The sequence below is a fragment of the Ciconia boyciana genome, chromosome 4 (assembly GCF_034638445.1).
Source record: "Ciconia boyciana chromosome 4, ASM3463844v1, whole genome shotgun sequence".
NCBI classification, from domain to species: Eukaryota; Metazoa; Chordata; class Aves; order Ciconiiformes; family Ciconiidae; genus Ciconia; species Ciconia boyciana.
The window spans coordinates 66,998,291-67,019,686 of record NC_132937.1 but is presented as its reverse complement, the minus strand read 5'-3'; the positions used below and the strand labels follow the sequence as shown (position 1 = coordinate 67,019,686).

Sequence of the window (21,396 nt, the reverse complement as noted above, 5' to 3'; positions counted from 1 at the left end):
ATGTTTTTCTTCCTTTTTTTTTTTCCAATCCTGCATCTCTAAGATAACTACTTAATAACTGAAAAGAAAAAGCCAAAGACTTGTCTTAAACAGTGAGAACAAATGTTGGTAAGGGGAACATTTTCCCTAATCATATCAAATTATTCTGTGCTGTCACAGAAGCAGTGCACAGGGTAATGTTATTCTTTAAAAATAATTTGAGAAACAGTGGTGTATAGTCATGTTGGGATTCACTGGTAAATCTTTAAAAAAAGAAAAAAAGTTAGGCTGAGGTTTTCTTACTAAAGAGAAGACAATTTCAATTAGGAACTTGTTAGTCATATTAGACAATTTTTCTGATGTTTACTGTTTCAGTCTGAGTTACATTACTTTAACATTAACATTAGTTACATAACTTGAGCATTAACAAATGTCTTGGTTCTATTCATTTCACTTTAATTTCAGATTAATCTGATACAAGCAAAGCTTACATTTTAGTAATATACGACACATGCAGTATGTTCTGATGATTTTGATTTGGTGTGTTGGCAGTGTATGTTCAAAACTTAGCTTTGAAAAGGAAGGTTAACAGTTCTTACTTCAATCTTTATTTGTTTGGGCTTTTGTTTTTCAATACTTTATATCCAATTCTGTTTTTCTTTGGCATTTCTGTTTCATGTACCTATTCTAGGTGTGTAGATCAACATGTTTTGTCATAAATTTACTCACAGGTATTTTATTTAAGAGAAATGCAATTGAAATTTTACTTAAAGCTATTAGAAACTTATTAAATGCATCAGTGTCAGTACACAGATGCAAAAGGAACATATCTTCAAGGAAATCAGTTTTCTTTCTTATAAGATATGTGATATCAGTGCACTTTGGACAGAATGTTACTCATTACACACACATGTACACAGACACAGTTTTACAGGTTTACTGTACCTTTCACAGCTGCCTGACCTAGTCAAAGTACAACATTATGATTTCACATGCTTGTGCTTTAGTTTTGGCTGCTGGAGCAAATCCAACATGACACAGCTCCTTCCCTTCATGAAGAACGACAAGCTGATTTCTGAAGAGCTGGGTGGCAAGAACTTAAGAGTCAGGAAGAGGTTAAAATGGTGTATAGTTAGACAAACCCTAACACACTGCACTTCTGTGATGATACAGTGGCCATAACTTTCATTTGATGCTTTCTTTTCCTGTTGGCCTTTAAAACAGGTGTGACAAGATTAATATTACAGATCAGATGCCAGGATGTTGGGGGAGAGCGCTAAGTCAAATTTAGTATTCATTTTTGGAACTATTCAAGTAAACATAACCTGACTCAGGCATGATAAAACTGCCATTCTCTCCCTTGCTAAAAGTTGCTGCCACACTTTACCATTTTGCATAGATTCTTAATGCTATTAAAGTATTTTCAGTACTTTTAAAAGGAAAAAGGGGAAGGCAATATTCTGATCAACAGAAGGTAAAAATCTTCATATAATTTTGTCTTGGGTAGATACCACGATGCTGCTTGTGCACTTACCAGAAGTTCAGATTCTCATTTTAGTAACCTGATTTTTTTTGTAGTAACCTGACTTTTTGTTTGTAAATGTAAAAACAACTTTAGATTTTCAATAGTATTTTCTGCAAGGTTATATTCTTATAGTTTGTTTTTTTTTTCTATTACAGTGCTTATACCCAGGAAAGATCTGCTACAAGACAACACTCCTTATTTTGATAAACCAACAAAAAAGCACGAATCCTGAGGAAAATATGACCCTCTCCCCAGAAGGTTAATATCCTCTAATGAGATCTCTGAAAACCAGTAGTGGATACCTGTTTTAAAGTTAAATTTTAAAAATAGTTAAATATTGTTGCCAGGAAAACAGAGACTGAAACCAAGTTACCAATTTTATTGTGTGCTGTGTTATCATCATGCACTTCTTCTGTGGAAGATACTAATACTTCCATGGAAACTCAAGACGCACAGTTCTCTTAAAAATACACTGCTGAATTGTGTTACTTCAGCCAGGAATGCTTTTAATTATGACAGTCGTCAGATAGAGATTGTTTCCTAGCAACCCAGAGTTTTTCAAAACTAAATACAAATTAAATGCGGTTCTTAATCCTGATAATATTTATTTATAAGTTTATTGTCAATCATATGCTGCTTTGAAGTAATGAAAAACCATCTTGTGGCACTTACCATTAAATTTATGCTTTGCACCAGAAGCATGATTCCTGAAGTTGTCATTAATTGTACACTAATATACTGTGATGTTCAAGAGAGTTCTTAAGGTTTATCTGAATAAATTATTCATGTTTTACAGATGGGAGAGTGTGTGTAATGTTTTTCTTCTCCCACACACCTTTGAACAAGCAGGAATGGCAGGGTTTGAGTTCTTAGATGACAGTAGGGCAAGAGAACCCAGACACAACCTAACATAAGGATGTTGTTTTAGATCATATGGTTTATGAATTTAAGGTTTTCATTTTATCTTGTGATTATAGAGTGACATACTAGGGCATTTTCCAAAGAAAAGAGGCTTGTTGCTTAGTCGCAAGTGGTCTGACTTGCCTAGAGTGAATTTATGGTGAGTTAATTTACTAAGCCCTTATCACTTCCATTTTTTTAAAGGAGACTTATTGCTTCTTGAGGAATTCATCACAATGATCTGCTCACTTCCATTTTAATTGGAACCAGATACAACTACAGTGATATATAGAACCTTCCCTGTGTGAAATCGTTAACAGGCACCATACTAGCATCTAAATACCTCACACAGGATTGAGGTAGCCCAGTAGTACCTCTCAGCTCTATTTCAGGTCCCATTGAACCTGTTTATTTTTAATAAGCCTCCAAGATGTCAATATTGCATATCCATATGTGGGTTCTGACATGGCTTTGCTGACTGAGTAAAACAGAAAACTTGTGCCTGTGTCCATTCTCTTTTCCTCACACAGCACGTCAGTGTGGTAAGTACTCCTTTCTTTTAAAACTATTGCCTCTGGCTGCCATGGGCAGGGCAGCCAGCAGCAAATACGTTGTCAGTAACCCTCTTTAAGTTGCACTGAAAACTGCCTGCATTGTAGCTAGAAGGCGGCAGGGACATGATGGGACATAGAATGCAATGAGTGCAGTGCTTGCTATTTGCTGCGGTCTAGTGGCTCCTCTACAAAACAAACATCTCCGTCTGTAGGGGATGTGCTGTTCTAGGCCTTTTGTGTTGTTTACTTCCCTAAGGACAAGGCATATCCTATGTCTGGTTTCCCATCCCTCTGCAGCCTGCCTACACAGACTTTTTTTTCCATAAGGAGCATAAGAGAGGGGTATGCAAGGGAGAGAACATAGAAGGTAGTTGCAGCTGTAAAGAGAAAACAGAACATTACCTCAAGTGAAGTGACTACTTTTTAAGCAGAAATAATTAAATAGGGGTCTGGCAAGAATGACATTATACAACCATTAAGGTATACATCCCATGGCACGCTGGAATTGGGGGGAATTCATCTCTCGGAGACCCATTGCTTTAGGCTGTGGGAGTGGTATATTAGTGATTTTATCCTCCAGATTGATTTCATAGAACTGAGGCCTCGTAGGTCTTCACTCTTTTGGTAGGGATGCAAAATAGCATTGCCTGTTACCATGTGAAATATGTGCTAAAAGACTTAGTGATGTCAACAGTAGATGGCAGTCTTTTGTATGATGTTTGAGGAAACCGCAAGTGGAGAAAATTTTCGTGTGACCACTGCTCCAGTATTGTTCTGCTGTCATGTGTTTTAGGTTTTTATTTTTACCATGAATTAACACATTAGTAGAAAGATAGTGCGGAAATGTCAACTTACAGGATCAGGCTTGGGATTTGACAGGCATTTGTGTGCTTCATCTTGCCTACATCTTGAATACTAGTAATAAAAATACAGAATGAGTCACCTGAATAACATACACAACTGCTGAAAATAAAGGACATGATAAAAAAATGTTGGTAGAATTTAATGGCCTTCAGAACTATTCTCCTTACACTCCTGTGCAGTATGTTTATGGTCTGTGCATTAACATTCCCTGTTCCTGCTGTCCTTGTGCATTCCTGGGCAGAGAAGACAAACTGAATTTTGCAGTGCTGAGATAAGGAAAATCAAGTTGATAGGCAAAAGACTACTAATGTAAGAGACTGACAGGCGTATTTGTTGCTCTTGTTTCAATGTGATCTTAAATAGGAATTCAGGGGGTATCCAGACCAGGATAAATAGGAATCCAAATACAGAATTGAGCCTAAAAGTATCTCAGAGTTGGTCACTGTCTGGGCCCAGCAGGTGTTTGGTTTCTGCAAATTTAACTTTCCAACCTTGAAAGACTCACAAACCTGCTTAATGAGCGGCTGGTAGTGAAAGGCTTCTCGGTGCTAGTTGGTGGTAGTGGCTGTTCCTCTTCCCCTGATTCCATGCTTACCTGTTGCTTCATGTTCCAGTACCCAGTCATCTCCCCAGCTTCCATTTCCATTTTCATTTCACTCTGGGTGTGAATCTGTTCTTGATGCTTTGTGTTCATATGGATCTTTATTTTCCTTAATTAATATAAATAATAAATAGTATTAAAAAGACAGGAAGTATTGTTGCATTCCCTTTGCAAAGTTTGAAGAGTTAGCTGCAACTCTTTAAAACATTACAGGGCTTTCACTTAATGACTTGGGAGGGGAAAAGGTTGATTTATTGCAACAGAAACTGTAATTTAATAGGCTCACAATAACATGATTCAATCACATTAAACTTTTTCAGGTTTACTGGAACTGCAGAATTTGAGCAGATGTATGTGCCTTTCTTCCAGAGTATGCATCATCAGTCTTAAAAGATAAGCCTTAAAGGTCATAGTTCTTTAAACTGTAGTTTAACTATATCTTATATCAAAAAAATCTGTAGAGATCTTTTGCAGGGAGGCAGGAAATTCTGTTGGATAGGGCTCACTGCTTGTTCAGATTTGCTACAGTTCGGCTGCTATAGCCAAGAGGTCAGTATGGTCTAACCACTGGGTGTTGCTGTCTGGAGGTGCCTTCATGACCTGAACAGATAGGCTAGCAGTGCTGCTTAGCAGGACCTGGTATTTTAAAGGCGAGTTTCAGGTCTACTCAAGGTAGTCACATGCTTACACAGAGTTTGGCAGAACAGGTGTCACCTCAATGATTACACCTAAGAAAATTCTAAGCACTTCAGCTTTTGACATCATCTACCAGAGATGTGTCTGTTAGAGCCTTCTGCCCAGGTGTTCTCCTTCATGAAGTGTTGACTTTGTGTACACTGTAGCTTTAATGAAAGCATTAAATACAGCCAAAGAATATTTCACGTTTAAATACGAAGTTTTGGGTTTGTTCTGACCACCTTTCCCTCTCCTTTATTTAACAGTTTCAAAATACAAGGTCTCTTCAGGTTTTTTTCTGCAAGCAGTAGCTCAGGATAGGGATCAAGCATGGTATTAGTACATTTGCTATAGGCTGATGTTCATAAAACACAGGTGATAGATTTAATCTATGAATTGATCTTGTTTGCATGGGTAGGATTTGTGTTGAAGTCTTTATCTTCAGGTGAAACAAGGTGGCTTTTCTAATTTAGCAGGGCCAAATTAATCCCCTTCTCTGTGCCTGTGCACTTTGGTAAAAGGAAGCATTTAGTTGCTATTTTTACAGGGAGTGCTGTTGCACACCACAAAGTGACTTTGTACACCACAAAATGTTGATCTGGAAGTAGCATTAAAAGTTTAATCTGGAAAAGTGGTTTGTACCTTCCCCAAGGTGCTGAGTTCTTGCACAGTTTTTCAGGTATTATGAGATCAACAAACCTGTGGCAACTTCAGTGACTAAATCTAGTATTGGCATTTATTCTTTTCCTTAGAGGTCCTGCCAACTGAAGGAGCTGAACTAGGCTGAATGCTGCATAGCATCATCAGTCCTGTTTGTATCGTACCTGTAAATAAAGTAATTTAGCTTCAAGTACTGGCAGTTCTTTACACTTCCTTTACAAAAGGGAAAAAAAATATTGACAATTAAAAACTAAAAATAAAGGCTGACCAACTTACAGGAAGAGCTGAGTCCTAGTACTTCCCTGCCTTAGATAACTCTTTCCAAACTACTTGCAACAATTTAATACTAAACTCTGGAGTTTGGTGGGCTGTCAAAGCTTTGATCTTCAGCTTTATGGGAAATTAGTTACTTAACACAAAGCACAAATTGCAACATGAATTCAGTATTAAGGCTGATACTTTAGAGCTACAAAGGTTTGATGTTTTGATTAGTAGAAATCCAGTCATCTTTGAGTGTAAAGTATATGTTGCTTGTATGGGGTAAATCTCTGGTGTAGATATCCAGATCTCTCTAATTCTGTTGAAGGACTTCACTAGTGAAGCTTTTGCGATGGCTTTATTCGTTTTTTTTAAAGTTTAGCTTTCCTGTTACTTTTTCTGCCAGCAAGAATAAATCTGAGGAGAGGAAAAGAGAGGAAGGGCACATCTTTATACTTTGATAAGTAGCAATAAGTTTAAATAATTTGCTCTTTTTATAAGAAAATATTTCCATTTAGTTAGCACTTCAATAATCTGGTTCGCGTCAGACAGAGGAGTAAAAGCATCTACTTTTCAAATTATGCTTTCCTTCTTCTTGCAGTATGTGCTTCAGCTTTCCATCTCATCTACCCAAAAGGCTATGGCTCGAGTCCAGGATTAGTCAGGATTAAAGAGCTGGCGAAACTACAGTCTGTAGAAGCTGGGAGGGAGGGTGGCATTCTCTGTTTTAGGCCATAAAAATGGGAACAGTTCTACTGTTTCACCTGCTGCTGTAGTAGTAGCAGCCCTGTTCTCTGAGGTCGGTGTCTAGGTGCGAAGGTTGTTTCAGCTGCCCCCAAACTGCCTTTTCCCGCTGAAAGACATCTCCATAGCTGAGCGTGGGAATTTTGTCATTCTGCTCTCTGTGCAGTAGAACTGTGGTAGTGAAAACAAGCAGGCAGTGACCCGTACAATACTCTGCGCTTTTTCCAGTCAGTTTGTAAAGGAAAAAATGAAAAGGTCATTGCAATGCTTCCTTCCCTTTCTAAGTGTGTATTTAAGATAAAAAATCTTTGGTCCGTTGCTGTCCACCTGCAGATGAGCCAGCACTGATGTTTCTGTGTAGATCTTTGTCAGTCCATTCATACATTTTCTGTTTGGGAAGGCTGCTATCCTCTGCTTCAGATTTCTTCCTGACACTTGCAGACGTACAGCCTGAAGTCAGTTTCTTGGAGGATTTTTGGAGACTCGGCACAAAGAATATGGCTTTCAGGCTGTAATTCCTTTGGATATGATTTCAAAGGCTACATATATAGTAAACTTTCTGTAGCAGTTTGGCCAACATGGCCGACATACTGGATCAGTAGGGAAGAGATCTCCTATATAACAACATAGTACTGAGAAAGCGCAAAGAAGGAATTCTTACCTAGCTGGAAATAGTCCCTGAAGGAATTTCCCTTTAATGTTAAGAACATGCTAGACTTTTTTAGTCACTAGTATTTAATTATGCATGTGGTTTCCTCAGTAAATTTCCTCTGAACATGCTTTGTGGAAATAGAAGCAGACAAGTGGTCTCACTGGACCCTGCAGACTTGTCCAGTAGTAGCTGAGGTGAGACTGGCTCCTGTCAAACCGATAAATGAAATGCAAAATGAATGAGCATATGAATGAGGATGAGAGCATTAAAATTCATAGAAGAAGGAGCAAATGGAATAAAGGAATATTAAGGACAACTTTTGCACTGGTGAAACAAAAATGTCAATGTACTAAATGATTCTTTAAACAATTTTCCACTATAAATAAATGTCAGATTTTCATTGTTTAATTATAGTCTGCAGTGCAGACTGGAGGTGAAAGGAAGACTGATTATATGTGGACTGAAGAGGAACAGAGGATTGAATAGAGAAATAATAAAGGCAAAGAATTTATTTAATTTGCACTTGATTATGCTTCGTTGCAGTCATAATTAGGACTGCATCATGTACAGAAAGTAACTTCTTTGAATAGAAAAATTTAGGGTCAATTATCTAGTTTGCAGCCATTTTTCTGTATAATTTTGCCTAAGTTTTTGCTTTATTTCAATTGTATTCAGTGGGACTTAGGTAAATAAATACTCAGCTGCAATGACTTGCAGAGACTTCTGTCTGTATTTTTATTCCTTATGGAGAATGAAGGAAGAGAATTTCCCCTGTGAGGGACTGTAAAACTCTTAAATGTTATAATGAGGAGGGTCATATAAGAACTTCAGGTGTACCCATACTACTTTCTGGTAACATTGTAGATATGCACACATTAGGTAATAAGCTCACAGCTTCTCACAGTTTCATCAAAATATGGAATTAAATAGATTATAAGCATGTTAGGTACGAGAAAACAAAACATGGCAACTTAATGTCAGACTAACAATACAAATACTTTTTTAAAAAGAAAAGAAGAAAGGACTCTAGAAATTGTGACGCTCATTTTGCAATGCCTCTAATGTGTGTTTAGAGAAGAAGGCACGGAGAGAGGCCTCAGGCAGGCAGAATTGTGGCAGGTATGCTCCTCAGTACTGCTTTGCTTTAGCTACTGTGTGAAAGACAAAATTAGGGGATTCATGACTCCAAGGGCAAAAGACCTGGGACAGAGTTGTAAAGGGTGCATTATCTGCCTTTGTCAGATGAGAAATGGATGTTACGATGCACCAATTACATCAAATGATGTCACACTTCACAGCATGCTGTTTGACGTACTTCCTGTTCCCCTATAACAGCTTTGTAGTCTGAAATTGTGCTTTATTCCCCTATAATAGATTTGTAGTTTGAAATTGTGCTTTAAGATGCATGTTGGGATTTATTTCACTATTTTTTTAAACACATTTCAATGAATGTTTGAAACTACAACCACTTAAAATTGAGAAAAAGCATGCAAATGGTGGCACATGCATTTCATCATCATTCCAGGGCAGAAGACCCCAAATATGCAAGAGGAAAGGAGTGCAAAAAAACCTGCAAAACCAGGGAACAGAGTATACTACATTGTCTCTGTGATCAAGACATCCAGTAAAGCTTGCTGCAAATTTCATCACCTTGTTCTCATACAGTTTCCTTTATTTTAAACTGAATTTTCTAGCAGATGAAGTAGTTACCCAAGTAATTTATTCAAACGTACAGTAACTCAAACCACAGAAGTTCAGTCAGGTGATCTCTCAGGGATTTCTCCTAAGTGCCACTTCCTCTACTTGATGTCAAAGAAAATAAATAGGGAAAGCTGAAATTGTAAAGAAAAAAAAAAGTACAAAAGCATCTGAACTGAACTGCCTGTAACATCTGGCAAGGTTTTGAAATTAAAATCCTATTGAATCCTAGGAAAACAACCTCTGTGGAAGTAATGGGCTCTGTAAATTTTAGCAAGAAGAAAAGAAATATTAAGAATTTTGTTATTTTATTAATTATTTAGAGGAGTGTTTCATATTTGGAAATAACTAATCACTAAACAGAGGTGCAAAAAGCTACCATAATATTTATTCAAACAGATGAAGAAAGAACGTTTTATATCCATTCCAATGTGAAGTTACGAATAAACTTAAGGTTAGCTAAACAGTAATCTCCAAAGAAATATCCATATACATAAGGAAATGAGAGGAATGATCTGTAGTTCTGGCTGGTGTGAAATAGCATACTTTCACAATGTGACTACCCTTTAAATGTATGCCCTCAGAAGGTCAAGGTAAGGCTGGGGTGGTTTGACAGCCTATAACTGAGGCTAAGAGGAAGTGGGGAAAATACAGGCTGAATATCAAGAAGAGCATGAAGTGCATCTCTCACTGATGTCGATTAGACTCTGCTCAGTGTCTTCTCTTAGCGAAGTATTGCCTCCAGGAAAGTGGACACCCTTTTTGTTAGGATGTTTGAAGTCTCACCTCCCACAATGCGAAAGCACATGCAGTAGACACATTAGAACGAGTAGGTATGAGGACTCTGCTGGGTGCTGAGAAAATAATGAGTTGTACCAGCTATATTATATGTATGTTAAAGTAATTTAGAAGCAATGTGCTCAACCACACTGAAGGCAGCAGAAGGTGAAAGGAAAGGAGATGCTTACGCATCCACCATTGCTTACCAGAAATTTAGGAGACAAGGAGAGAGAGAGTACAAAAAAAGACATTGTGCTGCACTTGGTTAGGTGGGAGTACACCCCTCTGTAATACCCCGCTGTTAGCTCATGGTCTCTACAGCAGGAAGTCTTCTTGCCAGATGACTTAAAGTGAAAATTGCACTCCACATGTTTTGGGTTCATTTAACACCTGTTCCAGGGTTGTGAGAGGGCTTCTTGTAAGTCTGAAGTTCCGGTTCTACTTACCTACGTAGTGTTGGCCCACAGCAAACTCTGACTTGGGTACAGCAATCAGAGCAGTCTTAGCCTAGGTGCAGAAAAATGTCTTTTTTCTCTGTCTTGTCTTTCTCTTGGCCACTGTCTGAATTGGTCTTCTTCCCTCAAGACTTTTGCCATTCTCTTGCTGTCTGAGAACCATAATGCTTCTTTTTTGTCAATATATGGGGACTGATGCTAACCGTGTGCCAAGTATCTCAGATGATTCTTTTTGAGAAATTGATGGTTTGTTCTGCCCCTGCTGACCTGCGAGAAGAGTTAACAGCGGCCTGCTCTGTGCCAGATAGCTATATATGCAATATGTAAATCATTGTGGATATCCTGAGTCCATTAAAACCAGAAAGGCCAGTGCTTCTTGTTGCCTTATCTTTAATCATCAGTCTCACAACAAGGAAGTGGAAAGGTGCTGTATGAAATACAGGTTTAAAACCCCTGGGTGTGTAGCCCTCACCCACACCATTACTGCTGCAGCAATGGGAGAGGACTTTCAGTAAGGAGTGTCTTACCTCCTTAAAGCGTGACTTTATATGAAAATTCTAGCTATGGCATAGAATTTGATCTGGTCAGCATTTGAGCAAATACGTGTTCCTGCTTACATAAACAGCCCAATTAGATGCAGTGCTTCAATGCTTGCAGAACTGGCAGTATGTTTTATAACGACAGTTTGCCAAAGAAATAAGGAACTTGGAAGTAAATGTTTCCTGCCTTGTGCACAGAAGTAATCTCATTGAATTCACCTCTGTGCATAAAGCAAGACGGATGTAGCATAATCTTCAAAGTGTGCCAAGCTCTTGTTTGCACTGGGTGCCTTTTAGTAAGTAGTAGCCTAAGAGCAATACAGAAATCAATAGAAAGAACGTGTAACCACTCATTTAATTTCTGGAGCCATTTTAAATTTTTACGTGGAGAAGATCTGTATAGATCTTCATCATGGTGATTGATTTCTTTTCAAAGAAATAAGCTTTGTGGCTCATATCTTGTGTGTTCTGTCTCTACTGACAATGTGGCTGTTATCTAAGAAGTGTATCTAGTACAGTTAACTAGAGAGAGAGAAAGAGAGAGAGAGGATGGGAACAGTCCAAAAAGATATAGGCACAGAACCAGCTGTAGAGAGCACCAGCAAAGCCTCCTTCAGACATTCTAACCTGCACTTGCATATGGCATTTTGGCATTGAGCAACAAAATTGTCAAAGAAACTCAACGAAGCTTCACACTACTGAATGCTTTGCACAGCTGTGCAGCTGCAAACATGCTGCTTCAAAAAGCCAAGTTACGTGCTGTGTCAAGTGTTTTAACTTCCTTGGTTTGTAATGCTCATCTTTATGCCTTTACCTATGGTACATTAATGGTTTAACAGATATTACCTGACTTAAGGAATAATTTGAACAATGTGATTTTTTGAACAGTACATTTGACATAATAAAGTATTCTAGTTTTCTGTCCATCTGTGTACCTGAACATCCTCAGATAACCTTAGATGAACACAAACTCATCAAATACAAACACCAACACATAGGTTTTATGGCTTTTGTCTGTGCTCTAGGCTCATTTATTGTATGTAATAATGTGTCCTTGCAGGGAAGACAGGAAAACTAGAGATGTGAATGGAGAATTGATCCTTGGCATTCTAATTAAAAAAACTGATTCCATATTTTAGAATTGGTTTCTCAGAGCTCCAAATGTTAGACTATTCTGGACAATTTCCAGCAGACCTTAAGGAGCTCAATCTCCTGTCCCATGGATGAAACTGAGTGAGGATGGGTCCTGTGAGCAGGGCAGTCCCTGCTCGGAGAAGTGCATGGCAGGGGAGTGGGGAGCGCATGGCTAGTTGTGCCCGCGCTCAGCCCGCAGCGGCTGTCACTGGCATTTAGGAGTGTGTTGTGCAGGAATTGGCAGTGCTGCACTTTTCAGTGTCCTAACCTTGTGCAGTCATCCTCAGCCCCAACACTAGTCACAGTTTCAATATCCCAAATATTGCTGCTGCCTTGATAGTCTTCCCATAACCTAACAGGCAGGATTAGATCCTCCCAACATCATCTAGCACCTTGGTCATTAGAGCATGGTAGAGGCAAGGGCTGCAGGCCGGTCCCTAGCCCTGTTAAACAGGGGTGGTTAGCAATGACCAGCCCTCTGCATGGCAGTTCTCGGTGTCTGAGCACAAGCAGAGGGAGAGAGGTACTGGGGAAGGCATGGGAGACGGCGGGGTTTGTGGCAGACAGACATCGCCCCAAGATGAAGAGCTGGGTAAGGCAAAATTGCAGAGGATTCTCAACGGCTCCCTCCATACCCCTGGAATCCACAGTGGTTTTGTAATTCCCTTCAGTGGCGTAAGAGCTTCCTGCTTGGATTTTCTTTGTCAGTTAAGCCAGGTGAGTGCAGCAACCTGAGGATCAGTTAGGAAAAGAAGATTACATGACAATACTGACTACCGAAACTCTTCCTTGTTCCTTTTCTCTTTCAGACAAGGAACTTGGCATGATCCAACAGCCTCTGGGCCCATGCAGCCCCCTCTCATTGCACAATCTATCAGCAGCAGGTACTGCCTGTAGCTGGACTGTTTGCAAGCCGCATGCAATTCAGGAAGCCCAGATTTGCCCCTGCTGTTGCATTAGGTGTTGGCAAGTGTTGTTTTCAAGTTGCAAATGCTGTATAACTATGCAGATTATTATGTTTGCGTTTTGAAGACAGCATACAGGCTGAGGACTAGGTGCAGTCATCTCCCTGAAGATTTCTTCATTATTTCTTCCTGATAAGAACGGGCTAGAAACTATTTTAGGAAAGGGGACATGGCTTGCTCTTTTCTAATTTTCAGGATTTTTGTGCTGGAGGCAAACTGCCAAAGGGGTTGACTGTATTGTACTTTGAATATCAATACCAATAAATTAAGCAAAAGAAAGTGTGTGTCCGTTAGTCTTTATGCATGTCACAGTTGCAAAACTAGTTCAATTGGGTACTTCAAAGGAGGATTTTTATACTAGTCTCAGTTTGGTAGGCTAGGTGTTGAGTGTAGAGCTATAGTTATTAAATGGACAAAGAAAGTAACAAGAAACTGTGTGTAAGGTCTCAAAAATGGTAGTCTGTTGAATTTCATTACTCAGTGATATTTGAATGCTTCTTCATAGTCTCCAAAAAGATTTATTTAGCAGTTCAGACCAAACTTTGCAAAGCCGAAAACTGCTGTATAAATTAATAACGATTGCAATTATTTATAATTTTTAACAGTAGTAAAAGCAAATGCTGGGGGAGGAGGCCTTAAAACACAAAGAAGAAATTATAAATCAGTTTAAAACACAATGCAACAAAGGGAAAAATGGAGCTGGGTACAACAAAAACTTGACCTAGCTTCTCAGCCTAACACCAGAAAGTTTTACTTTAGGACATCTATGCATATTTTGTTAACAGATACTCATAAACTGAGATTGAGGTATGAAATAGAAACGGGAACTAAGGAGAGATTTTCATGAAGAAAAAACCCAGAGACAGTCAGAAAGAGACTGAGGGCAGTTGCAGGAAGAGAAAACCATGATGTGAGGGTAGCAGCCCAGCAGCAATGAGCGTGAGATGCAGCAGAGGCTGAGTTCCTGGAGGGGAGCTGGCTCACACTTGACTGGGAGGTCAGAACACCAGCCTTGAGTTAAATGTAATGAACAGGGTCGACAAGGTCAGGTTTATAGCCAAGGAGAACACTTTTAAGATCTGCTTTATAGATTAAATGGCGGTGGGGAGCCAAAGGGAAAGAAGTTTCAGTAATCATGGTAGTAGATTGTGGGAATTTATACTCACAGTTTGGTTACCAGAACAGCAGAAAGAGAGCAGGTCTTAAAGTCTTTTAGAGAAAAAAATATTTTGTGTATTGTTATTTCTTCATATTCTGCCTATAGCAATGGGTAAGTGTTTAGGATAAAATCTCTCTGGCTGTGCTAGGGTAGAAATACTGCACTGGTTGTGACATAGGACTGTTTCGAATAGAAAACAGGAAATTAATCTCTGATTGAGATCTGTTTCTTATCACTCTTGTCCTACTTTGAAGTTCTTATATCCGAAGTATTTTCCCTGCAAGCACAAAATTGTTTTCATAGTAATAACTCCCCTCCCTTCCTCCCTTCTGGAAATTAGCTGTTGATTCTTTTGCATATACTGTCTGAAGAAAACGCCTGGAGCTGAGGCAGGAGCTATCCACATCAGGGTCTGGAGGGTCCATCTGTGTGGCAGCATGGGGGCACCGGGGAGTGTAATGAAACCTGCCCACGCTGCCTGGTCCGGAATGAAGGAGAGGTCAGATGCCACTGAGCTGCCAGATGTCCGGCTAAGTGGGGGGATGAATGTTGGCTGTGTATCCACAGCGCATTAATGGCCCATGCATTAATGGCAGCTGAGGGTATAAAATAGACTCTATCAGCAGGAAGGACTAGAGCAGGTTATAGTTCCCAAAGGCAGAGGAAGGAGGATTGCTAGCCAGAGAGCCACAGTCAGGCTGTGCTGTCCCGGTGACACCATTTGGCTGCATGCATTTCAGAGTGACGACGTCTCTCTTTTGTCTTCTGCACTTAGCTGCGGGAACAGGACCACTATAAAACTTAGCAGTGGCAGGAGTGCATTTGCATCCACAGTACAAAAGCAGCAGGGCAATGAGTGTGCACTTAATACAGTGGCTGTACAGAATAACAAGAGATTGCTCTGTTATTTGCCAGAGTATCCTGCACAATGCCAGGGAAAAGGAGTGGGGTGGGAGTATGTCCATGGAAGAAAGGAATATGAGTGATCAGCAGCTATGCACATAACCGCAACACACAAGAGGACACTTTTTAAACTGGAATAGAATATGCAACGCAAGTAGCCAAAGAAGCAGAATAGCACCTGCTCACAGCTGGCCACAAGCAGACCTGTGAAAGCGGACTACGAGAAAGACAGTGGTTATGGTGGCATTACAGAGTTTCCTTAGGAGGAAGCATCTCCTCCTTATTAGAGGAATCAAGAGCTTGGCCCTCAGGGGACAGGGGTAAGGCTACCTGTTTAAAACCCTGTTTTTCAGTATGCACTCCAGGACCTGCTCGTGCACCTGGATGGGCTGCTCTGCATAGCTGATGTGGAGACATATCAGCAGAGGGAGTTCTCATCTCTTATCTTTAAATGAATTTCCCCACAAAGAAGAAGCTGCATGAAATGACGTGGTTTTTTCCACTAGTTTGGTGAGAAGAAAACGCCTGGCTTTGCCTCTTTACCTGGCCTTCCCCTGACACATCAGCAGATCTAAGACCTGGATGAAAGGTCTGGAGGAAAGGCAAAGGCCTGGGACTTGGGGTAATGCTGGGGAGGTCAAGTCCTTTTTCACAGTGTGTATCTGAGATGGATGTAACAATACTGTTGGGGGAGAAATGTCCTGCTCATACTTCTCATTGGCTTCAGTGCTTGAGGTTCATGTCCCTGTTATTTTTGTCCATTTTTGTACAAAGAACTGCACCTTGCCTTAATCCTCTTGTAATCCCCAGTTTTAGTACCCTCCTCCAGTATATGAGGAGACTGGTACCTGTGTATGTGATTTGCATGTGTGTATATGCAAATACATCTTATACATAAAAAGTCGAGACAACAGCAGTATTATCATCTTGTCATATATTAGGCTTGATAGGGTTTCTTTCAAGGGTTTTTTACAGTGAAGCAGTAGCTTTTTTAGGGCTTTATATCTGGAGTAGCAAATCTGAGACATGAAGAATACATCTGCAGGGACCCAGTACTGTTCTAATATTTTTGCTTCTCACAGCAGGAATTTTTATTGGAAATCACTCATTAAAGTTGATTCAGTGAGATACGGTGCAGTACTACAATCCTCTGGTGAATTAAGTACATCCTCACTGTGCTAGAAAATAAATATTTCACATGGAAAATAGTTTCTGAGCAATAACCATTTGGCAGACGTGTACTATCCAGAATAAAGTTGGGGAAAATTTGCTGGTGCCCACGACAGGGTAGCAGTGATTATATGAAAAATTTCATGCTGGAAGTTTATAAGTCACTTTAATAGTTGTTGTGTGTGCTCTTTGATGTTGTACACTTCTACAACATAGACATAAAGAAAAAAACACAGCATTTTTGTGTTTAGCTTGTCCTAGAAGAATCTCTGAAAGCTATGGTTGTTAATAAAATGCCTAGATTACGGTACATGCTGCGTGTGTGCTTGCATATTCATATATAGGTAATTCTTGAATGTCTTGAGCCATCAGGTGAGACTTAGAGGAGCTGGTCACAAAATGATAGCTTGCAAAGCTCTGACGCTGTGTAGCTGCACTTGTGAGTGTGGAGCACAACTCAGGGTCTGAACTGTGTCTCTGTGGGCTTCTTTCTCCACAGCACAAGCTAGCCCTTACCTCAGCTGTGTAGGGCTGGTGCTCTCGCTAGGGCATAAGCACAGACCCAAAGGCTTCCTGCTGCCAGATGCAGGTTTCTCATGTAAGTGTAATGGTTGTGTTCAAAGTTGGCTTAATCAGATGCTGACACTATCAGGCTGTGTTTGACAAAAGTATGTTTCAACAAACCATGCTAATGGAAGTTACACAAGGGAACGCTGAAGACATAAAACCAGATGGCTCTGGCAGAGCAAAGCATGTGTTCAAGACACTTTTTCAGCATATCATTGTTGGGTTAAGCCGCTCCAAGATGGAGTTGCCACTGAAAAGGGTGGTTACACCGTGTTCCCAGGTACATGTTCTTGCTACCTTTTTCCTACCAAAACTAGGAATTGTTTGGCAAGTCAGATCAGCTTGTTGATGTGGTTGAAAACTATGCCTTCTAGAAAGAAATACTGGCCTTCAGTAAGATCAGAGGGCTGACATGTCTCGTGTCTGAGGGATCACTACGACTAGTGCAAATGCACGGCAGGCTTGAGCAGCTGGATGTCACGGGACTGCTCCTGTTAACAGCAACGTGGCCTAAGATCCGCTGAGGGTGACACTGAAACTGTACCCTCACTTGGGATCTCCCCTTGGTTCAGCTCAGTGCTGCTCCTGTCTCTTGGGGGCACAGCAGAGTTCCCGGCAAAACAAGCTCCTGACCTCTCTCAGGAGGACTCTCTTTTGGGATGCAAAAGTCTTAAGAAGCCACAGGTACAATTTACGCCTCTGTGTTTCCTAAGTGATTTGGATGTGACTGTTATTAATTGAATCCTTCTTTTTTCCTTTCAGCTACAGCTGGGGACATTTGCAGGCTGGCTTCAAGTCCTCTGAAGGTACTAGTAGTCTTTATGGAAATATTAGCCAACTGGTACAGCTACAGACAGAGTTAAATCCTCATTATTGAGGGAAAATAAATAAGGGAAAATAAATGAATATTAGATCTACCCTCTCACAGCAGCCCTCACAGCCTACACCTCTATTTAAAATTATCTTAGTACCTGTTTTTGTGGGGCTGGTGTCTTGCTCTTGTGACCTCTGCCTGCCTGGTCCCAGAGAGTTATTATGGACGTCTATCACATAAAGATTGCTTTGCTTACCCTGTGGTGAAGTGAACACCATTGAACAAAAATAACTCTGTCTCTGCCTTGGTTACAGTATGAAGCAGTTTCTCTTTGTTCGCTATAGCCAAGCTTGTAGAAAACGTTAAGTTTTATATAACTAGCTTTTCTTTGTGCCTGAAACAGCTTGGGAAAGAAGGGATTTCGTGGCCTTCTAAAAGCTGTACTCGGAATAGTTGTCAGAAGTAAATTGATTCATAATCAATATTGCCAGGAAGGCATGCTTGATGCAAAGGAAGTATGTGGGCGGAGGAGTGAAATAAGCCCATTAAAGGAACTAACAGCAGCCTCCATATATAGAAGTTGGTGGTAATAAATACCAATAAAATAAAATTTAAATAGATGATAAAATGAAATATATAATTCTGGTGACTGATATGTGATTCTTTTTATTTTCTTTACTTACCTCCCTTCCCTACTGTAAGGTACCTAAATAAGACCTAGATTGTATGATGGAAGCTGTTGTCACTTGAGAAAAGACTAGAGGCGTCTCCACAGAAGGAGAAAACTGTTGCACTGCTGAATGTTGTATCCCCTATATTTTTGACATCTAATGTAGTAGTGGAATGGAGTTTGTACCCTTGGCTTTCTCTTCAGCGCTTGAGATGAGCTATGTGCTAAGGAGTGGGGCTCATAAAGGCCATCATTCGTAAGTTCTCAGTACAGGGCTACACAAGTGAGAAATGGGAAAAAAACAAGTACCAAGGTTAGTCTGTTCCTTTCAGGCAGGTGGCTTTCTGTCTTTCACTGGACTTCTAAGGCACTATCTGCCTTTCCTGACCCCTTTTCATAAAACAGCCCTAACATAAATCAACATTGTTTTTTTATTTTAAAAAATCAGTGAAATTTAAAAGTATCCTTTATTCAACCAGCTGTTACCCCCTAGTGTTACAGCACAGTGCTATAATACAGCACATAAACAACTGAAACCCATTCCCTGCTAGTGTCAGGAAGACTGGCAGTGCTTTAGCAGAAGCATGGGAACTGAAACATCAGTTGGATGGCTCTTGGGAAACAGGTTGGGGAGGGAAAGCGAAAGGAAAGGAAAGAGAAGAGTGAGTCACGGAAGCCAGAGGGACAGAGGAGACTGGCAGAGTGACAAATACCTCTTCTCAGCATCAGTCTCCACTTTTAATCCGAAACTTTCCCCAAACCCATATGTTCCTCAACTTCAGAAAACTCTTCAAATCAAGAGTCGAATTGCATATATCCTAAAAATGATGTTAATTTTCAAGATGCACCAAAAAATAAGCCTAAGACAATTTTAATAGATTAAATCCCTGGGGGGAAAAAAAATTGCTTATATTTTTACTTTGGGGTTTTACACTATTCTCTGGCAGGTTAGTATATATGACATCTGCTAACAAAATTATCTTTTAAATAACCTCCAGATCTACAGGCCTACAAAGCAAGTTCTGCAGTAAAGAGACTGTAGGCCTTCACTAGTATCAACATGCAGAACAGTCATGACCAGCCAGCTGCATAATCCCCCAGGTCAGACCAGGGCTGTATCCATCCCTCATACTGTGCTGAGTTCATCGAGGCCTGGGCAGTGACACCTGGCTCTTGCGAGATGTTCTGTCCTCATGAGTTGCAAAGGTACTTTGTAAAATGTTAATCAGTGAGCTTGGAAAGTATTGCCATTCTCATTTTACAGGTGGAGAAGTGGATGCAGAGAGGTTAAGTGGTTTATTAAAGGTCTTAGAGGAAGTAGGTGGCAGAGCTGAGAGTGTAGTTCAAGAAGACTAAGTCTCATGACCTTGATTTAAGTGACACTTTCTTTGGAAGGCATCTCATTATTCACATCTGCTTTTTTGTATAATAGAGATACTTAATTCCAGTTACAGGAAAGGACAACTGTAAGAAATGGTCAATTATGAGAATAAGGCTAAAATCACTAATAAAATAGAGGAGGATGTTTACTGCTGAGAGGAGTACAATGTTGAGTACATGCTCCCAAACTGAGCATGAACACTATCAGTTCTGACTTCTGCAAACAGACTTAGTTAAATTGGCAATTGGCACAAGGGATCCTCTGCTGCATTTCCAGATATGGGCTTAGTTTCCCCAGGGCTGTCTTCCATACATTCATGTTTTAAACCATATAAACCATGACTTCCTGAAAATAAAAATAGCTTTGTTAAACTTAGACTTTCAACAAACTACATCAGGTTACATGAGGCAGGAAAAGTATTTCTTTGCATAATAAAACTTTCTGGCTAGTAATAAGACATTTTAAGACTTAAAACATATGCAACGTCCTGAGCCTTCTCTCACGTTCACCAGTTTAACTCTGAATGGAATGAATGCTACTTCTCTCCACACTTAACTTTCTTCTCACACTGAAGCTTTTAACAACAATAAAAACCTAAACCCTACATCTGAATTCTTCTATCAGACAGAGAAGTGAAACAACTTAGAGCAGTATCAGCATTTCATATTTTCTTCTCTGTGCACAGCACGACTTCAATCTACATGCAACTTTATGAAGAATCTCACTGAAGGCAATTGAACTGTTCCCGTACAAGGGGATAAAGAAGAAGAATCCATCTTTTTTACTTGTGAGGCAGATTTCCATTCTAGAGATATCCACAGGTCATGTGTTTGGTGAAATTGCAGCTCTTGAGGCTGACTGTCAAGTCACGGAGGCAGGGTTTAACTGCTGGGCTACCTGCACTGCCTTCAGAGAAGGCACTCGGTGGGGGCAAGCAGCACAAGGTAGAGCACTGTGACAGGCAGTGTCAGATATGAGTAGCTTTGCATTTTCAAACATGCTAAATGAATGAGACAACTTGTCTGTGTGAAGTTTGGCACGGGTGTGTGAAGGGCTATGGTCTTAATAATGTGTTAGAGTTATTGCAATGATATTTTCAGGGAAAAATTAAAGGAAAGCTAAATCCTATGGAAGTCTCCTGCAATCCAAACATAAGCAATGTGCTATACCATCTTCCTGAGTTTATTTGTAGGCCTGAATCACAGGGGAATGCTTGGAGTGCATTTTGTCTCTCCACCACAACGTGTGTTTCAAGTCAGTTAGGGAATGTGTTTTTTATTCCCTTTTTGTGGTTAAAAAGGGACCCTTTGCATTGTCAAAGAATGGATGTTCATCCATTCTAGCCCAGTCAAAAGCATTAGCCAAGGAGACTATTTCCTTGCTGGAAGAGGACATTGAAGAAGGGTCCCCTTCTTCCATGGGTACTTTCACTCATCCTTGTCAGTAGCTCTCTTCCTTTCACTTCTGCATTGGTGCAGGAGGTCTATAACTGTTTGTGATTGCAAACCCTCTTCACCGTTGACAGCAGAGCGAAGAGACAACTGGGAAAGATGTGTAGGAGAAGCAGCAGCTAAGAACACAGCTTTCTGCAGCACCTTACTGCCAGCCTGAGGACAAATTATAGAGCTATGCGCAACATTTTCTGCAATAGTTATTTTATCTGAGGTAATAGAAGCATGAAATGAAAGAAAGTCAGCTTGCAGAATTAGCAGCCTTGCAGTATTAGCATCTTGTGGCCATATAAAGACA

At 40.1% G+C, this 21,396-nt stretch overlaps 1 protein-coding gene across 3 annotated transcripts in view; it reads left to right on the top strand.

Annotated features, from left to right (window-relative positions):
• The window catches only part of LYRM7 (LYR motif containing 7), a 29,169-nt gene extending 11,496 nt beyond the window's left edge, over window positions 1–17,673 (top strand). Inside the window, exons 5-7 of one of the 3 annotated variants that reach the window (XR_012042290.1) lie at window positions 1,660–1,762; window positions 2,609–2,946; window positions 17,545–17,673. Coding sequence is in view for 1 of the 3 variants with exons in the window: in XM_072860329.1 (XP_072716430.1) it covers window positions 1,660–1,736 (77 nt within the window). In the remaining 2 variants the exon portion in view is untranslated. Of the gene's footprint in view, window positions 1–1,659; window positions 2,283–2,608; window positions 2,947–12,827; window positions 12,965–17,544 lie in introns of those variants that run through there. The other 2 variants (XR_012042289.1, XM_072860329.1) reach the window with 2 other exon arrangements.
• Window positions 17,674–21,396: the final 3,723 nt, after the last annotated feature.